The sequence below is a fragment of the Schistocerca gregaria genome, chromosome 6 (genome assembly GCF_023897955.1).
Source record: "Schistocerca gregaria isolate iqSchGreg1 chromosome 6, iqSchGreg1.2, whole genome shotgun sequence".
In the NCBI taxonomy this organism is placed as follows: Eukaryota; Metazoa; Arthropoda; class Insecta; order Orthoptera; family Acrididae; genus Schistocerca; species Schistocerca gregaria.
Genome location: NC_064925.1, coordinates 388595039 through 388613535, shown reverse-complemented (window position 1 = coordinate 388613535; position 18497 = coordinate 388595039). Strand labels below are relative to the sequence as shown.

General features: G+C 39.2%; 1 protein-coding gene across 6 annotated transcripts in view; it reads left to right on the top strand.

Moving 5' to 3' along the window:
* Positions 1 to 18497, top strand: part of LOC126277938 (triple QxxK/R motif-containing protein-like) — a 47564-nt gene that overhangs the window by 17157 nt on the left and 11910 nt on the right. For 5 of the 6 annotated variants that reach the window (XM_049977528.1, XM_049977531.1, XM_049977532.1 and 2 more), the window contains one exon: positions 9063 to 9151. In XM_049977528.1, the coding sequence (XP_049833485.1) occupies positions 9063 to 9151 (89 nt within the window). The remainder of the gene's footprint in view (positions 1 to 9062; positions 9152 to 18497) is intronic. The other variant, XR_007550625.1, reaches the window with a different exon arrangement.

Here is an 18497-nt window from a genome sequence, read left to right as displayed (position 1 = left end):
TTGAGACTTTGGAGTTGTGTTAGGCCATCACAAGAACTATAAAAAGTCATGTAACAAAAGCTTTTCATTTTTTGTGACACTGTTTCTGTGAATGCTTATTGTATGCAAACTAAACAGCCAATTTTTGACCTTGTATTATTTTAACAATCACAGATTATAACTATTAAAACAATAGTAATGTCACATCGCACCATAGCACCAGCTAGAGGTCATTTGTAAAAACTGAAAATGCGACTTTTGCATTTTCTCTCTTTCTCTTGATCTTCTGCATCTAAAATAAGCATGTATGTGTGAACAATTGTTGTTGGGCATGATGTACTGTTGACTCTAATGTGACTAATTGTATCTTGGAACTGTTAGCAGTTTTTATTTTATTTATTTATACACATATTTCACTGATCCTTTAATGCGTGTGAGACATCAGGATGTGTTACAAGACACAGAATATGTAAATATAAAGCACAAGAACATTTGGCAATGGAAAGTACAGTTAATTTACAAACAGGGAAAGTAAAAACATGAAACTAAAAAAAGCTGTATCAGATTTGAAAAGACAAACATTTACAATGTGACTGCTGCAGGATTGACCTTTGTTAAGGCACATCACAGAAGATGCTGGAAATTCCCACCATTGACACTGATGGTAGTGCTGAGGCCAATTTATCAAACTGTGAGACATGCACAGCAGCTCGCATGCGGAATAGCAGCAATATCTTTTTCGATGTTCTCCTGTAGCTATTCCATTGTGAAAGGATTATTGGAGTACATCTGATTCTTCAGTTTGCCACACAGGTAAAAATCAGAGGGAGAGAGATCAAATGATTGAGATGGCCAGGAGTTTGCACTGCCTCTGGTGGCGCATAATGGCACATGTTCTGTGATCTGATTCTGAATCAGGTCTCATCTGAAGAAATGAAGAACAGGATCTGAAAGTCATGATTCCACTTCACTCAGACACCACCAGCAGAATTCAACAACTAAAATTTTGTCTGGACACTATAGCTCATGCGCAACAGTAAATTTGTAAGGAAAGAGATTGATAATGTCTTGACACCATGATCTCTTTAATTCCCCCTTGCACAGACAGATGCCACTACAATTTCATTGCACTTTGTTCCAGTCTTTCCTTCACTGGCGCAACCTTTTCTGGTGTTCAAACTCTTTTTGGATAGTTATTGTTTTCATTCTCTGCAGAGCGTCTTTCATGCCACTTCGTCACTAACTTTTGCATTGCAGAGTTTACCGGAGATTTAGTCTTGAATTCTTGTGCAAAAAGCTCTCTACATGTTTTCCATGAATTGTACTTCCCATAGCACTCGATAATGAATGAATGGTGTTTTATCATAAAAACGATTGTGTGTCACAATAAACTAGTCACTAAACACTTCTGCTCCTCTCACTCACTAAAATGTAATGACAGGGTTAAGTATTCAGAACAGAGCATGTGGGAGATGTGCATCATAATGCATCATAATCAGGGTTTCCAGCATTTTCTGTGACAGGCAATTCTCCTGTTCATTAACAAGGTTCAATTCCAATTCTGTCTTATAAACATTTTCTGGGTCAGTTCAGTTTTGAGCATCCTGTACATGACTTACCACATGTTGTACAGCAATACATAACAAGAAACAATGAAAATGTATGCATAAAAAGTCTGTATGTCAGTTTAAAAACTATCTAATGGATAAAATATTTCAGCAAGAAAATATATCTTTATTTTATTTTCAAATAATTTGTTGTTACTATGTAGACATTTGATGTTATTTGGCAGTGAATTAAATGTTTCAATTTTAGAATACTATACACCTTTCTACATCCAAGTTAAATTTTTGAAATCACAATGGGAGTCAGTCTTCCTTCTTATATTGTGATCATAGTATATTTCATTGGTTTCATAGTGCATTGCTTAGGATTGTTAACAATGAAGCTCATAATAAAATAAATGTATTGGTAAGTTATAGTAAGTATCCCAAGTTTTTTAGAAAAAATTACAGCAGAGGTTACTGGAGGAATTCTGCACATAATTCAGACAACAGTTTTCTGTGTAAAGAATTTTCTTTTATGTGTAAATTGCTCCAGAAGACAATTCCAGAGCACATCATAGAGTGGATGTACCTAAAGTAAGTAGACGTTTTAACACTGATGTCTCCAATATGTGAGGCTGTCCTAATGAAGAACAACTTCTTTATGGTGTGGAGGACATGATGTTCACAGTGAACCCTAAGGCCTAAGAATTTTGCATAGTATACCCTTTGTATTTCCTGACTGTTGTGTACAGTAACTGTCTCTTGCAAGAAATTGTAATCGGAGCTGAACTTGGTAGTATAAGTTTTGCTCAGGTTTATTGACAGTGAATTTACTTTGAACCAGGTTGGGAGATATGTTATTTATCACAACACTAGTATAGTGAGCAAAAATCATAAGCTTGTTTGTTTTGTGTGACAAAGCTAAGTTATTGTTAGACATGATAAACACCAGCAGACCAAAGACAGATACCCGATGGACTCCATGGAGTACAGTGCTGCAGTCAGACTCCACCACCTCACTGCTCTGCAGCTTTCATCCAAAATGTTGTCAAAGTTTTCAAGGTACCTCATAATTCTAGAATACAGTTATTTCTTGAGAATTTTCATGAGCATGGTCAATTGAGAGATGGGGCAATAGTTTGTGACTTGTCTCTCCATTTTGTGGAGAGGCTTCATTACAGCAAGCATCAGTATGAGCAAGAAGACACTCTGATTCATAGAAGCATTATAAATGTGGGGCCACAACTTTCCATAATTGATCCGAGCAAGCTTCTAGAAGTGGCAGTGGTTTTCTTTACTTCATTTCTAATTTGAGGAATAGTCTTATCTCACATAAGTATTTTCAGTGCACTTTCTAAGAGGCGAGTGCAGCCTATTTGCTGAGCAGTACTTAAAAAACAGTCACTGGAGATTTTTGCAATTAGTTCTCAGTTGCTTATATGTTTATCAGTATTTACAATAATGTCTTTGGTTTTAGTGGCAGAGTTGGCACATGTCTCACTCCTTAATATATGCCGGATTGCTTTTGATTTTATTACAGGATTGGTTGATATTGGAGCTAAAATGTAATTTTTTGTTGTTGTGTGATTACTTTGCTTAATATTTCATAATCTCTTCTTTTGCTTGTGCCTCTGTTCCACATCAACACAGGACCAGTGTGGTTAGGAATGGGTGTGGCATGGTTCCCTTCCTGTCACCACTCCATTACCACTGACAGTTTTCATTTTAATTTGCAAGATATTTTTAGTCCCTTTGTGATTTGCACTCGGGCATGTTTTAAAGGCTGTTATTGTTTCTTCATTTATTGGTCTGACTACTTTCCATTGGTGCTCAGTTTTATTCTGGCAAATATTCGAAATACGAATAGAAAATCTGACCACCATGGTCAGTGAGACAATTCAATATTTTACTAATAATGTTATTGCTCACCTTCCCTCTGTTTTATGAAAATGTTGTGGATTAGGCTGCTTGAGTGTAGAGTTACTCTAATGGAAAAATTGACAAATGAAGCAAAATTGTAGTTGTACATCAGTTATTCCAGATCTGTCTCCCCACCACTGTGTTAGGAAACTTACATTGAAATCCCCAAGTACTTTGACACCTGTTTTGCATTTAAATAGGTGCAGTAGAAGTGATGCAAGCTGCTTCAAAAAGAGACAGATTTTCCAAAGGCTCTCTATATATATCTACAGTTAAAAAGGTAGAATTATTTACAGTAAGTTCAGTGGCACATGCTTCAAAATGTTGCTCTAGACAAAAATCGTGTGCATCAGTTGCCTTACACTTGGCACAGTTCTTATGAAAAATTGCAAAACCACCTCATTCCCTTTGTTTTCTGCAGTATGATGCTGTCAGATTGTAATCTGGTATTAAAAGTCTTTCCATTCCAGAGCAGAAAATATGCTCCCACAGTTGTGCACATTGATTGTGAATTCATTTAGCCTGTTACACGGAATTGTAATATGTTGTTGTTGTGGTCTTAAGTCCAGAGATTGGTTTGATGCAGCTCTCCATACTACTCTATCCTGCACAAGCTTCTTTATCTCCATGAAACTACTGCAACCTACATCCTTCTGAATCTGCTTAGTGTATTCATCTCTTGGTCTCCCTCTATGGTTTTTATCTTCCATGCTGCGCTCCAGTACTAAACTGGTGATCCCTTGATGCCTCAGAACATGTCCTACCAACTGATCCTTTCTTCTAGTCAAGTTGCACCACAAATTCCTCTTCTCCCCAGTTCTATTCAGTACCTCCTCATTAGTTACATGATCTACCCATCTAATCTTCAGCATTCTTCTGTAGCACCACATTTTGAAAGCTTCTACTCTCTTCTTGTCTAAACTAGTTATAGCCCATTTTTCACTTCCATACACGGCTTCTAATAAACAGGTGGAAAATTGCCAGTTGATGCTTTACAGAAACAATTTTGGCATTTTATCTAATAAAGAACTAGTAGCCGATGAGTTCAGGGATGCAGTTTTGTTCTGTGACTTCAGAAACCACTTGTTTATGTAGTCTGTCTATATGCAGTGCGATAATTTGGTTCACACATGTTCCACAGCCACAATGAATTTCTTGAAAGAAATAAGTTTCCTGTGTCAGCTGTTCACCATTCCCATTTTATTTTTATTTTGTGTACTGTGACATTTTAGCTGTGTAGCTATTCTCAAGTAACTGTGTACCTATCAGAAAAAAAAACATAATTAGAATACAAAATATATGACAACTATTGGTTATAGTCACCAGAACAAAATCAGACCAAAGAATAAAAAGAGAACTTCCAGTGTTTAACTACATATGTTCTGGTTGACAGTCCTATAATTCCCTGGACAGTCCATAGCTAGTTTGATATACGATAAAAATTAAACACTATGAAGTACAGTTAAAAATAGTAAGTAGGCAGTAGATGAAAATATTGTGTAATAAAATGGTTTACCTCATTACCAGGCTTGAGAGCAGTAGCCATGATATTTAGTTCAGTACAAACTGTGGCACACAGCACAGCCAAGCCATTTACTGGTGGGAGGAAGCACCGAACTGTGGACAGTGGCACATTGTTGCAAACAAGTCAAAGATAAACATGTGTTACCAGGTACATTCTATGTGTGGTCCATGTTATCTATTTAATATCTCCACTGCAAGAGTTGTGTTACATGAGCTCAGCTGCTCACAGCAATGGGATGAGAAAGCAGCAATGACTCAATCATAAATAGTACTTTTTATTAGTAAACTATCTTTCACACATAGCTACTTTATGTATACCTAACCCGCTGTGCTCTGTTGTAGATATCGTTATTGGTGTTCCTTCCGAGTACCATTTATAATGAATTTAGCATTGTTTACAGATACACATTTGTATCAGGAGCTGATGTAAAAATTTAAGATATTAATATGAATTTTATCTTATTTTGTGTACAAGGATTAAAACTGATACTATTGAGATATAAGTTGTTCCAGTAATACCATTTTTGTGATAATTATTAAATGCAGTTTGCAACAATAAAATGAAAAGAGACACTGTAAAGATTGCCACCTTCCTTCTCATAACATTTGAGTTTGACATTGTACACTGAAGTGCCAGAGACACTGGTATAGGCTGTGTATTCAAATACAGAGATAAGCAAACAGGCAGAATACAGTGCTGCGGTTGGCAACGCCTATATAAGACAACAAGTGTCTCATGCAGTTGTTAGATCGGTTACTGTTGCTACAGTGGTAGGTTATCAAGATTTAAGTGAGTTTGAATGTGGTGTTATTGTCAGCACATGAGCGATGGGACACAGCATTTCTGAGGTGGTGGAGAAGTGGGGATTTTCCCATACAGCCATTTCATGAGTGTACTGAATATTGGGAATCTGGTAAAACATCAAATCTCTGACATTGCTGCACCTGGAAAAAGATACTGCAAGAATGGGACCAACAACAAGTGAAGTGAATCGTTCAGTGTGACAGAAGTGCAACCCTTCCATAAATTGCTGCAGATTTCAATGCTGGGCCATCAACAAGTGTCAGCGTGCGAACCATTCAATGGAACATCTTCAATATGGGCTTTCGGAGCTGAAGGCCCTCTCGCGAACCCTGATGACTGCATGACACAAAGCTTTATGCCTTACCTGGGCCCGTCAACACTGACATTGGACTGTTGATTACTGGAAACATGTTGCCTGGTGAGACGATTCTTGCTTCAGATTGTATCGAGTGGATGTTTATGGGTACAGAAAAAACCTCATGAGTCCATGGACCCTGCATGTCAGCTGGGACTGTTCAACCTGGTGGAAGCTTTGCAATGTTGTGGGGCATGTGAAGTTGAAGTGATAATCGGACCTCTGATACGTCTAGTTATGACTCTGACAGGTGACCTGTACGTAAGCATCCTGTCTGATCACCTCCATCCATTCATGTCCATTGTGCATTCTGACTGACTTGGGCAATTCGAGCAGGGCAATGTGGCAGCCCAGATATCCTGAATTGCTTCATAGTGGTTCTTCTTAGTTTAAACACTTCTGCTGGCACCAACCCCCCCCCCCCCTCCCCCCCGACATGAACATTACTGAGCATATCTGGGATGCCTTACAATGTGCTGTCCAGAAGAAATCTCCACTCCCCTTGTACTCTTATGGATTTACAGCCCTGCAGGATTCATGGTGTCAATTCCCTCCAGCACTACTTCAGACATTAGTAGAGTCCATGCCATGTCATGTTGCGGCACTTCTGCATGCTCGTGGGTGTCCTACATGATGTTAGGCAGGTGTACCAGTGTCCTTGGCTCTTCAATATACATAATAATAAGTGCAGGTTACATCAATATTCATGTTCCTGTATGGTTCTGAAACACACCAGTTAGGAGAGAACTTCTGGATAAAAGAATCACAACTACAAAGGTAGAGATATATACAACAGAACTGGTGATTTAAGCTCGTATGCGACTGATTTGTACATACTGAATCAGCTTACATGCCCAAATTCATTTCCCTTACCTTATAATAGCTATAGAAATGGAACTACTGCAATAAGGTAACCAAATAAAGTAAATAATAAAAAAAATGTGGCATTTATTACACCTACTTCACAGACTCCTACTATTTAGATTGAGAATTTGCATTTCCCTTTTCGGATGCTCTAACTGCTGTACCACATTCAGACTCCTGACTTCAAGCAGCCCCCTCCCCAAGCCATACTACTTTTCAGCCCCTCCCGTAGATTGAAAAGGGGGAATATATCCTGGAATCTTTTGCGAATTTAAAGAGCATGACACTGTTTCACTTAAAGACCATAATTCATGTGGCTACATATTGTGTGTTTTTAAATAGTAGTTTCCATTGCCTTATTTATGGTGTTACTGCTGATCATAACTGATTCTTCCATCCTTAGTGGCAGTTTCCCAGTCCAAAGCTTGAGCATGCCCCGAATCTCTGTTGGCAGAATGAGAAATACCAGAAGTCTTTCACTGTGGTTGCAGATGAATAGTTCCCAGGAGTGTTTGATTAGTAGTCATAAAATATCACTATTTGACTTGTGATTGGGTGTCCACAGCTCATAGTTACAGGTTAGCATTGCTGGCTGAAGATAATGGGTTTCTAGATTTGATTCCTGGCCGGGTTGAAAATTTTCTTCGTTCAGGATCTGGGTGTTGTGTTGTCCTAATGATTTCATTGCATTCTCTTCATAAAGGTGAGCAAGTCATTAAAGTGGCACCAAATAGAAAGACTTACACAAGGCAGATGAACAACCCCATATGGGGTCTCCCAGCCAGTGATGGTATATGATCATTTCATTTGCGGCTGGGGTATATTTTGGGCACTAGTGTTGGATTTTATGAGGTGTGAGTTTGATATTACTGCTAAGAAATCTTGCTCCCTGTCACTTTACCCCTTCCTTTTTTCCTATGTTTTTCCGTATGTTGTCTTGTACACCCGCTTGTCTTGAATGATTCTACTAGTGTGCTAACTTTTTGCAGAATTTGTTAACAATCATGTCAGTTATACGATACCAATAAAATGCTCTGACTACTACTGTGCTAACTTTTTGCAGAATTTGTTAGCAATCATGTCAGTTATATGATACCAATAAAATGCTCTGAAATCAAGTGAAAGATTAAATTGGGATGAAATCAGTGAAGATCCAATAACATGAAATAATATGAGTACAAAACACACAGATACGCTGAACCTGCAGTGTCGAGAATATAAATATGTGATGATAATTGAAAATTTATCCTAAACTAGAAATTGAGCCTATATTTCCTGCTTCTCATAAGTAGTCACCTGAGGCTACCTAAAATGCTGCCAGTTCTAACTCAAAGTTTTGTTGTCATTGATGTTTCCACCTATGATTTCCAAACACTAGTACCAGGGTTCTCATGCAGGACCCTACATTCTCCAATGAAGCATACTTGCTAACAAGTTTTATGGCTACAGTTTTACACTTTCATCCCATAAGCAAAGTAGAAACATGATAGAGTATTATTAGTGAAAGAAGGTAGGACGATTACGATTTTATGTCCCAATGATAAGTTCGTTACAGATGGAGCACAAGTTTGGATTGGGGAAGTATACTGACTGTGTTTTTTTCAAAGGAACTATTCTGTGATTTCCTTAAGCAATTTAAGGAAACCACACAAAATCTAAATACGTGTGGTCACTCAGGGGTGTGAATAATCATCCCCCTGAGTACAGGTCCAGTGTCTTACCCCTGTGTTGCCTCACTCCATGTTATTAGCTGAGTAAAGTGTGATGTCATTGGCAATATATTAGTTTCTTGGATTTATATTAGGGTCAGATAACAGAAAATCCATTATAATTAGACAAGCTTACTGTTACAAATGAGTGCAGAAGTGATATAATGCAGAGATGTAACATTTAAAGATTTCATTGGGGTTGAGACAATAAAATACAGCATTTTAGATAGTAGTGGTGTGGTTACACCAGAATGTGTCTATTAGTTATGGGGCTTTTCTTGTGAGAATAGATAACTTTGGGCTACTTTCGCCATTAATACAGCAGATGCACAACTACAGAACAATACTTTGTTTTTCAGCAAGACAAGACTCCAAAAAGAGCAAGGAGATAATGAGAGAGACAAAGCACAGGGCAGAAAAGAAGGAAAATGCCCCTGCACAGTATAAGGTAAGAGAGCCATCAGTGTTTATACATAGGTGCAGGATGTTCCCTAAAGTCAGAGTTGTACAAATCTCAGCCTTTATTCTCAATTCAAAAAGAAATATTCTAAGTTGCTGGTCTATCTCTCCTCTTCCATCATTGTAATAGTCATCATCATCATCATCAAACAGTAGAAAACTGCTTGAATCCAGTTTAATCCTTTTATGCATAGTAATACAACTGCAGATCACATTCACTCAGCACTCTAGATGTAAGGGCTAAAACCCTAAGAATATGGTGATTATATATCTGTCAGTACAGCAACTGACTGTGGTCTATGTTACCTCTGGTACAAGGGTTATCTTTGGATTACTCTCAGTCTTCAGTTATCTGTGTTTGTTTATGAACATGTAGTTCCATTACTAGAAATAAAAAGTAATTCTGTACACTTTAGTTTTGTGAACATTGTTTATGTGGAATGTATGCATTATGCATATGATATGTGACCCTGACAATAGAGAAACAAGTATAAGTGTGAACAGTTAATTTTGTGGATAGTTAAATAGATCACTGCAACAATAACAGATACTCACAAGAAGTTGTGCATCATTAATGATGAGACTGGAGATATTTGCAACAAAATCCAGGTTTTTGAGCTCTTCGTTCCTGCAGTGGAAAAAAAGTGAATGCACTCTGGTGCAAAGAGCTGAATCCTAAAACAGATCTCCACCCCACATCAGTTCTGTGAATGCAGGGAACAGTGCCAATGTGCACCACCATGTGTTTGATATTTTCACTTTGCCAAGAAGTGATGTTAAGCCAGATCTGAAAATATTGATTATTCCAGTGTTTTCTTGCGGGTTGTGACTGCCCTCAGGATCAATAATCTGCCTGTCAGTCAGTTTTTCTGTACCACATTTGCAGTTATGACCCCACTGGTTATGCTCGACCATCCATGACTGTGGTTTGTGAGCACGGGAAATATTTTCAAAAACCAGTCATGAACAATTTATGCTAGTGATCAGCAATTTACATCAGCAGGCAACAGCATTGGTGTCAAACACTATTGTGCACTCACCATATCATCAAGTTTACCATGGTTTAGAAACTGAATTAATTTCTTGCTGCACCAAATTCGCAGACAAAAGGGTCAGAGAAGTGGTTCATTCTGGATTTTGGTGGGAGCTACGAAGTGTGATAGACACAATTACAGTTTTGGACAATTTGCTATAGCATATTTGGCATAGTAGCTGCCATAACAATTGAAAATAGCATTGGTAGTGCCCGGTGATTAATCAACAGACACGTTTCTAAGACTGGCCGATAGAATATACACAAAATTAGAGTTGCTAGTAAAAGTTACTATGACATTTTTGGCAGATGATGTGCCAGCTGACCCCACTAGGTGAAGCTGAACACACCCGAAGAGATGACACTGGACTGTGCAGCCATCATGTCCCACCACCCACCAAGCTTTTCCAAAGAGATCCGGAATTCATGCACTGCAGTTGAGATGCTGGCCAGATATCTTCGAGCACAGCAGCACGGGGAGAACATAGCGAACAGCTATGATCTCAACACAATGCAGTCCTAAACCACCAAGATTACTATGATATGGGGACAACATTAATAATATTTTCTGATACTACAAGCATTTCGGTCCAGCTGCATCAGAATGCACAAAACTAGTCACCTACCAGATTACTAATGTGATCTGGATTAGATGCGACAGATTGCAAGTTGAACAAGAAATGCCGGCAGTCAGGGACATGAGATAAACAACAGATGGAATCGGCAGGCAGAGTAATCAAACTGCACCACAACAGTTGGTATGTCCACGGCAGCAGTATGATAACTAAACGAGCTCTAAGAACACTACAGCCAACGATGCACTCCATTGCATCACAGCTGTTGTACACTGATTGGATGAAATAAATGTTCCATATGCATTGAACTTGTACTCATCTATGTAACTCATAGGTATGATCTTGTAGAACAGATGTTGCCCTTATGGCAGCCAAACACAAAGTGAGCACTACTTGCTCTTGAAGCCCCTTCCTAACTCCCTGCCTTAGTTCACATCTACCAGGTACCTGGGGGTGTGTTCTCTACACCATATACAATAAAATATACATTGAGGTGAAAAAAGTAATGGGATACCTTGTAATAGTGTGTCGGACCTCTTTTTGCTTGGTGTGGTGCAGTAACTTGACTCAGCATAGATTCAAGAAGTCACTGGAAGCCCCTGCAGGGAAATATTGAGTGATACCGCCTCTATAGCTGTCCATAATAATAAAAGTGTTGCCCTTGCATTATTTTATGCATGAACTGATCTCGATTATGTTTGACGGGATTCATATTGGGTGACATGGGAAGCCAAATCAAATCATTCGCTTGAATTGTCCAGAATGTTCTTCAAACCAACTGTAAGTAATTGTGCCTGGTGATGCGCCATATTGTCATCCTTGAAAAGTCCATCTTTGTGGGAACATGAAGTCCATGAATGGCTGCAAATTGTCTTCAAGTAGCCGAACATAACCAGAACCCAGTCCTTTCCATGGAAACACAGCGTGCACCATTATGGAGCCATTGCCAGCTTTCAGTTCTTTGTTGACTACTTGGGTCTATGGCTTCGTGGGGTCTGTGCCACACTCAGACCCTATCATCAGCACTTACCAACTGAAATCGAGAGTTGTTTGAACAGGCCACAGTTTTGCAGGTGTTTAGGGTCCAACAGATATGGTCACGAGTTCAGGGGAGGTGCTGCAGGTGGTCTTGTACTGTTAGGAAAGGCACTTGTATCAGTTGTCTGATGCCATAGCCCACTGGTGCCAAATTTTGTTGCACTGTCCTAACACATACATTCCTTGATTTCAGTGGGTATTTCATGCAGTGTTGCTTGTCTGTTACCACTGACAGATCTACACAAACACCGCTGCTCTCGATCGCTAACTGAAGGCTGTCGATCACTGCATTGCCTGTGGTAAGAGGTAATGCTTGAAAATTTGGTATTCTTGGCACACTCTTGACACTGTGGATCTCAGAATATAGAATTCACTAACTATTTCCGAAATGGAAATGTGTCTAGCAGCAACTTCCATTCCACATCCAGAGTCTGTTAACTCCCGTCATGCGGCCATAATCACATCAGAAGTGTTTTCACATGAATCACCTTAGTACAAATGACTGCCTGCCTATGCACTGCCCTTTTGTACCTTGCATTCGTGATACTACTGCCATCAAATGGTGGAGAAAGGCACAACAATAAGACTGTCAGAAATTTAGCTTTCGGCCCACAAGGCCTTTGTCAAAAGGAGACAACGGACACACACACACACACACACACACACACACACACACACACACACACACACACACACACACACATGACTGAAGTCAGTCTATGTGTATGTGTGTGTGTGGGGGGGGGGGGGAGGGTGTCTACTTTTGGCAAAGATCTTGTTGGCCGAAATCTTTCTGGCACTCCTGTTGTGCCTTTCTGTGACTCAGCATCTCTGCTATGCTACGTGGTGAGTAGCAACTATCCTTTTCATTATATTGTTACATTTCATCTTGTATTTTACATTCTTTGATACAACTGTCATCTGTATATCTGCATATCACTATTCCGTGACTTTTGCCACCTCATTGTATTTCTGACCATATACTGAACTGTGTTTTAAGGATGGCTTTGACTTTTTCTGTCACTATTTTAACACATGGGTGCTGCCCATAGTATAAGTAATGTTGAAACAAGAAATAAAGTGATATTATAAGTAGAAACATCTTCAGCTTTTGTAGTTATTTCTTCCTCAGTTGCACGTAATATTACAGTGTATTGTTATTTTTACTTGTTGACAGTCTTTCATTAAATGTAGTTAGATGGCAGTTGATCTAAATCTCATGGTTTCACATCATCCTCACTGTTCCCAATTGTTGCATCTGATTTCGCTAGGAAAGATCTCATCATTTTCTACATTATTAAAGAAAAAAAAATCTGCTACATCTTCACATGAATCGCTGTCAACTTTGCCATTAAGTATGTGCATTAATCCCCGATACTTTCACTCTCAAGCATACATTCAAATTACTTGGCTGCTGCAAATATGCATCTTTATCTTGCTCTAACATGGAACTTGACTTGCTAGCTGTCCTCTTTATCTTACCCCTATCTTGCCATTCAATCTTATGCATTTGCTTGAGTTGCTTTCTCTCTCTGACTTCAGTATGTTTTCGTCACTTCCTACCATACACAAAGTACTTCCCATTGATTGGATGTCCTTCTGAACTTCAGTTTCTTGATCTTTTATATTCAGTTTAATTTCATTTAATTTACCATTCATTTTCACCAAAGCTTGCAGAATTAAATATACAGGATCCATATTCGTTTCAGAACTATTTAGTGCACCTTCACGGATTTCAGTATCTGAAAATTTACAGACAATGAGAACTTCATTAACACAATCTTCCCCTGTTTATTTGTTTTTAAATTCTCACTAAACACAACACAAGACACGAAACACACTTCTACCTAAGACAGTTCATTGTGCATCATTTATACTCATCTGTTGAAGTCCTGCTGCTTCCCAAAAGAAGATTTATGGTGGATCCGGTGAGCTGCTGTGCTGCTGTCACCACCACACAGTCGATGCTACCATTTGCAGGGTTTCTCGCGATGCGGCGTGGACTGTTACTGCTGCTTGTTGGCACTGTATGGTTATGCTGGCAGTTTATCCACAGCAAACCTACTGTGGGTTGCGATGTCACTTCCTAAGTTGTTTGGACTTCAAAACGACCATTATGCATTTCTCATCATCTGAATACTCTTTTGATTTTGCTCGTTAAACAATCGCAACTAATGGTTTGTCTGCAGATTCTTCAGACAGGTCCCTGACAGACAGGCACCCATATTATTAAGTTTGTACACAACCTTTTTTCATTTGAAAAATATTTGTGACTGTTACCAATAAGTTCAACATGCACTGGACACATTTATTCAGCTTATAGGTAAGATATTTCCAGAATGAAATTTTCACTCTGCAGTGGAATGTGCACTGATATGAAACTTCATGGCAGATTAAAACTGTGTACCACAATGAGACTCGAACTCAAGACCTTTGCCTTTCGTGCGCAAGTGCCCCTACCAACTGAGCTACCCAAGTGTAACTCATGATCCATCCTCACAGCTTCACTTCTGGAGGTACTTCACCTCCTGCCTTCCAAACGTTTCAGAAGCTCTTTTGCAAAACTTGCAGGACTAGCACTCATGACAGAAACGATATTTCAGAGACATGGCTTAGCCATTGCCTGGGGGATGTTTCACAAAGAAAGTTTCACTCTGCAGCAAAGTTTCACACAGCAGAGCATATACAGCAGGCTCTAGGTTCTGAGATTGTGGCCATGTGTGTGCGAGGTGTGCTTGTGTGAATGCGTGTTTTCTACTGCAGAAGAACTTTGTCCAAAAGGTTTTAGTATTTCAGCAGTCCATTTCATTGTGCCTGTGTGTGGCTCAATGCTGTACCTATATGGTGAGTAGCAGCCTATCCTTTCTACATTGCTGCTGATTCCTTGTGGACTTTCTGTTGTACAAAGTGTACAACTTTGCTTCCGCCGTTTGCCGATAGGTGGTGACAACGGTAAGTAGCGGTCTGAAGAAACAGATTGCAGACGTTAGGCAGTTAGCTTTGATATCGGTCAACATAACCTCATTCAAACATTTGTCGATTTGTGTTTGCATCATAAAGTTGTTCTTTATTGAAAATGTCAATTTATGAGCCTAATTCTCGTCATTTGTAGGAGGTGTTACTGTTATGTTTCAGTATGAAGAAAACAGTGTCTGAGTCTTATCAAATGCTCTCAAGTACTTATGGTAAGGACGCTATTAGTGAAAGAACGTGTCGTGAGTGATTTCAACACTTCAAGAACGGCGATTTTAACGTCGTAGACAGGCATGGTGGTGGATGAGAGAATGTTTTCGAAGATGCAGAATTAGAGTCTTTGCTGTGTAAAGACTCACGTCAAAGTCAAGAAGAATTGGTACAATTAGTGGGAGTGACACAGCAACCATTTCAAAACGTCTCAAGGCTATGGGCATGATTAAGAAAGAAGGCTGAAACCAAGAGACACTGAACGGTGTTTGTGAACAGTTGCTTCAGGGACAAAAATGGAAGGGCTTTGTGCATCGATTTGTGACTGGGGACGAAAAATGGGTTCATTACCATAACCCTAAATGCAAAATATCATGGGGCCATGCTTCCACGTCGACAGCCAAGCCCAATATACACGGCTCCAAAATCATGCTCTGCATTTGGTGGGACCAGCTCAGCGTCGTGTACTATGAAGTGTTAAAACCAACTGAAACAATCGCAGGTGCTCGTTATAGAACGCAATTAATGCTTCCGAGCAGAACATTAAAAGACAAACGGTCGCAATACAGCGAGAGGCACGATAAAGTGATTTTACAGCGCGACAGCGCTCGAACCCATGTTGCAAAAGTGGTCAAAATGTTCTTGGAAATGTTAAAATCGGAAGTCCTACCTCACCCGCCGTATTCTCCAGACATTGCTCACTCTGATTATCACCTGTTTAGATCAAAGGCGCATGGCCTGGCTGATCAACACTTCCGATCTCATGAAGAAGTCAGGAATTGGATCGATTCGTGGATCACTTCAAAAGATGAACAATTTTTTCGACGTGTGATTCGTACACTGCACGAAAGATGGGAGAAAGTTGTGACCAGCGATGGAAAATACTTTGAATGATACAAGTGTAACCAATTTGTTTCATTAAAGCCTCAGATGTTTGGTAAAAATCGGCGGAAGCAAAGTTGTACATATTGTAGCAACCTACTTTTATAAGCTCAAATATTAGGATCTGACACAGCTTGAAGAATCTTCCTTCTGACCCCATCTAAACTCATTTGTATGTTGATATTGCACTGTTTAATACTGACATTGAATAGTGACACTTGCATTAATCCAGGATGTTATCGTCCCGGGACAACCGGTAAAGGTTCAAATGGCTCTGAGCACTATGGGACTTAACGTCTGAGGTCATCAGTTCCCTAGAACTTAGAACTACTTAAACCTAGCTAACCTAAGGACATCGCACACTTACATGCCCAAGGCAGGATTCGAACCAGCGGTCGCGCGGTTCCAGATACGTTGATAACGATCCTATTAACAACAGAATCCACGAAGCCAACAGGCGTACCATTTTTTCTTCTTTTATGGCGAGCCGTTTTATATCCCGCCAGCGTTCGGCAGGCAGTGGCGTGTGTAAAGGCTACGTGCGTTAGTTCCAGTACCTCTTGCAACTTAAGCCTTGTTACTTTTCGGGCCATATCCCGCAGCTTTGTTCCAGATCAGATCTGTTGGGTTCATATTGTAATGTTACAGTAGCAAATGTAAAAACGCAGCATTTGTTATGATGTGCTCGATGCTGTGAAAATGATTGTCTTTCACGTTTCTACGATACTTATCTACCTCTGTGGTGCAAACGATGGACATACTCCAAATAAAGAGGATTTGGTTTTTCATTTTTGCCTTAAAAATTTAAACTTACGTTTTCTTAATCTAAAAAACTTTTACGAGCAGTCTTTCACAAAACATCGTTAACTAAGAATTTGTGTTAGAAATGGAAACAAGAATTCCAATATGTAATTAGAAACAAGAAGACGTGCATTATTCATAAAAAATGATGATGAGTTTTATAATTACGAGATGTAGGTATTTAAAAATTGAACGAAAAAAAAAGAAAAACGATATTAGGGAGATTTAAACCTACGCTCGTATAACCGCATTGTTTTCACATTCCTTTACGCTACGGACTGCGCTACACGTTCAATGAGAAAATCAATCAACTGCTGTTTATGCACCACTGGGAAACCTTCAGAGCCGACTACCTCCGTAAATTTATGAAAAACATTAAGAACAGCCCATTTCTCTGCAATTTTTAACCGTTTTCCACGCTTAGCCTCAGCCATTTCGTACTGCGCATTAACAGCGCGACAATCAGAGCACAACGTTACAGAGACTGTGACTGTACACAATTTTTGAAATAAAAACTACGTAGCTAAAGCGTGAGTAAGAAAAACGTCGATGGCTGGTAATACATTTGAATTCTTATAGTTCCATTTAACATAGCTTAGTAATAAGATATCTAATACATAAGTGGGATCTACTCGCAAAGAGCGTAATAACACTAGTGTACGTGTGCTGCGGCTTCTGTCCGATCATTGTGTTGTAAGGTTTATATCGTCGCTAGGCAATGAAAACCTCGTAACTCCATTACCAAATGTAGACAATTATGTCACGGCACATAGCCTGTTGAAACCTTGCTTCTTCGAGTTGAACGGTGTCGCCATCCAGCGGCAATAATGAAAAATTCACATCTCCCGTGATATGTTGTTTGTGCTGTAAACCTCGCATCTCCTGTAATCGCCATTGTTAGTGTGCAGGGCGGACACATGCGCCGAGATTAAAACGCTTTTTGATGTGATAGTAACCTTTTTGACTGACAGACTCTACACTGCTTTATTGCTACAGATACGTGTTAGTATTTCTAGGTATTTATGTATTGTATTTTAATTTACAGAATTAATAATGATCTCGTTAAATACAATGTTGACTTACGAGTTTTTCATCGCGCGTAAAGCAGACTGCACTCGGTACAAGCGAGGTTCTAATTTTAGAACTGAACAGAATCCTATACATTCTACAGTAACTGCTTTGTTTTTAGCTATGGGTAAAAAGATTAAATTCACTCTTCACCTTGTGAAACGAGCCTACAACCGATCATATCATATAAAATCACCGGAAGAAGATTCTAGTCAGATTCCTCCTTGTCCTGCACCAAAGGACAGAGTCGACCTACAAAATTGAGGGTAAACCGTCGTTAATATTGTTGTAACATCAAGTTAAGATCCTTGTTTGGGAGTTGAGGTGATTAAATTATTTAAATATTATTGATATCATTATTTACACTACAGATAATGCAGAAAAAGAAGCCAATAGAGAGGCAAATTCCACTTCTGAGTTTGAAATTCTTTTCGAACACAGCAGCGAGGATGATATCTCCAGTGGCATGACCATAGCAGTAACAGCAGCACGGAAGACGACGATGACGAAGTTGATGTGGGAGTAAAAAGTACTAAGCAGTGCCGTAAAAGGAAAAGCAATCAATCACTTCAAAGTTTGCAGAAAGAAAAACGTATAAGGGGTCAGTATTATTTAGGAATGCAAAAAGATGAATTTGGCAAAAAGAGACCAACAATGAGCAGAAGTAGGAGGGAAATGAAACCACGATGTACTTGTAAACATTCTTCCTTAGATCGGAACAGGAATTGCAAGGCTATTACAGAAGAGCAGAGACA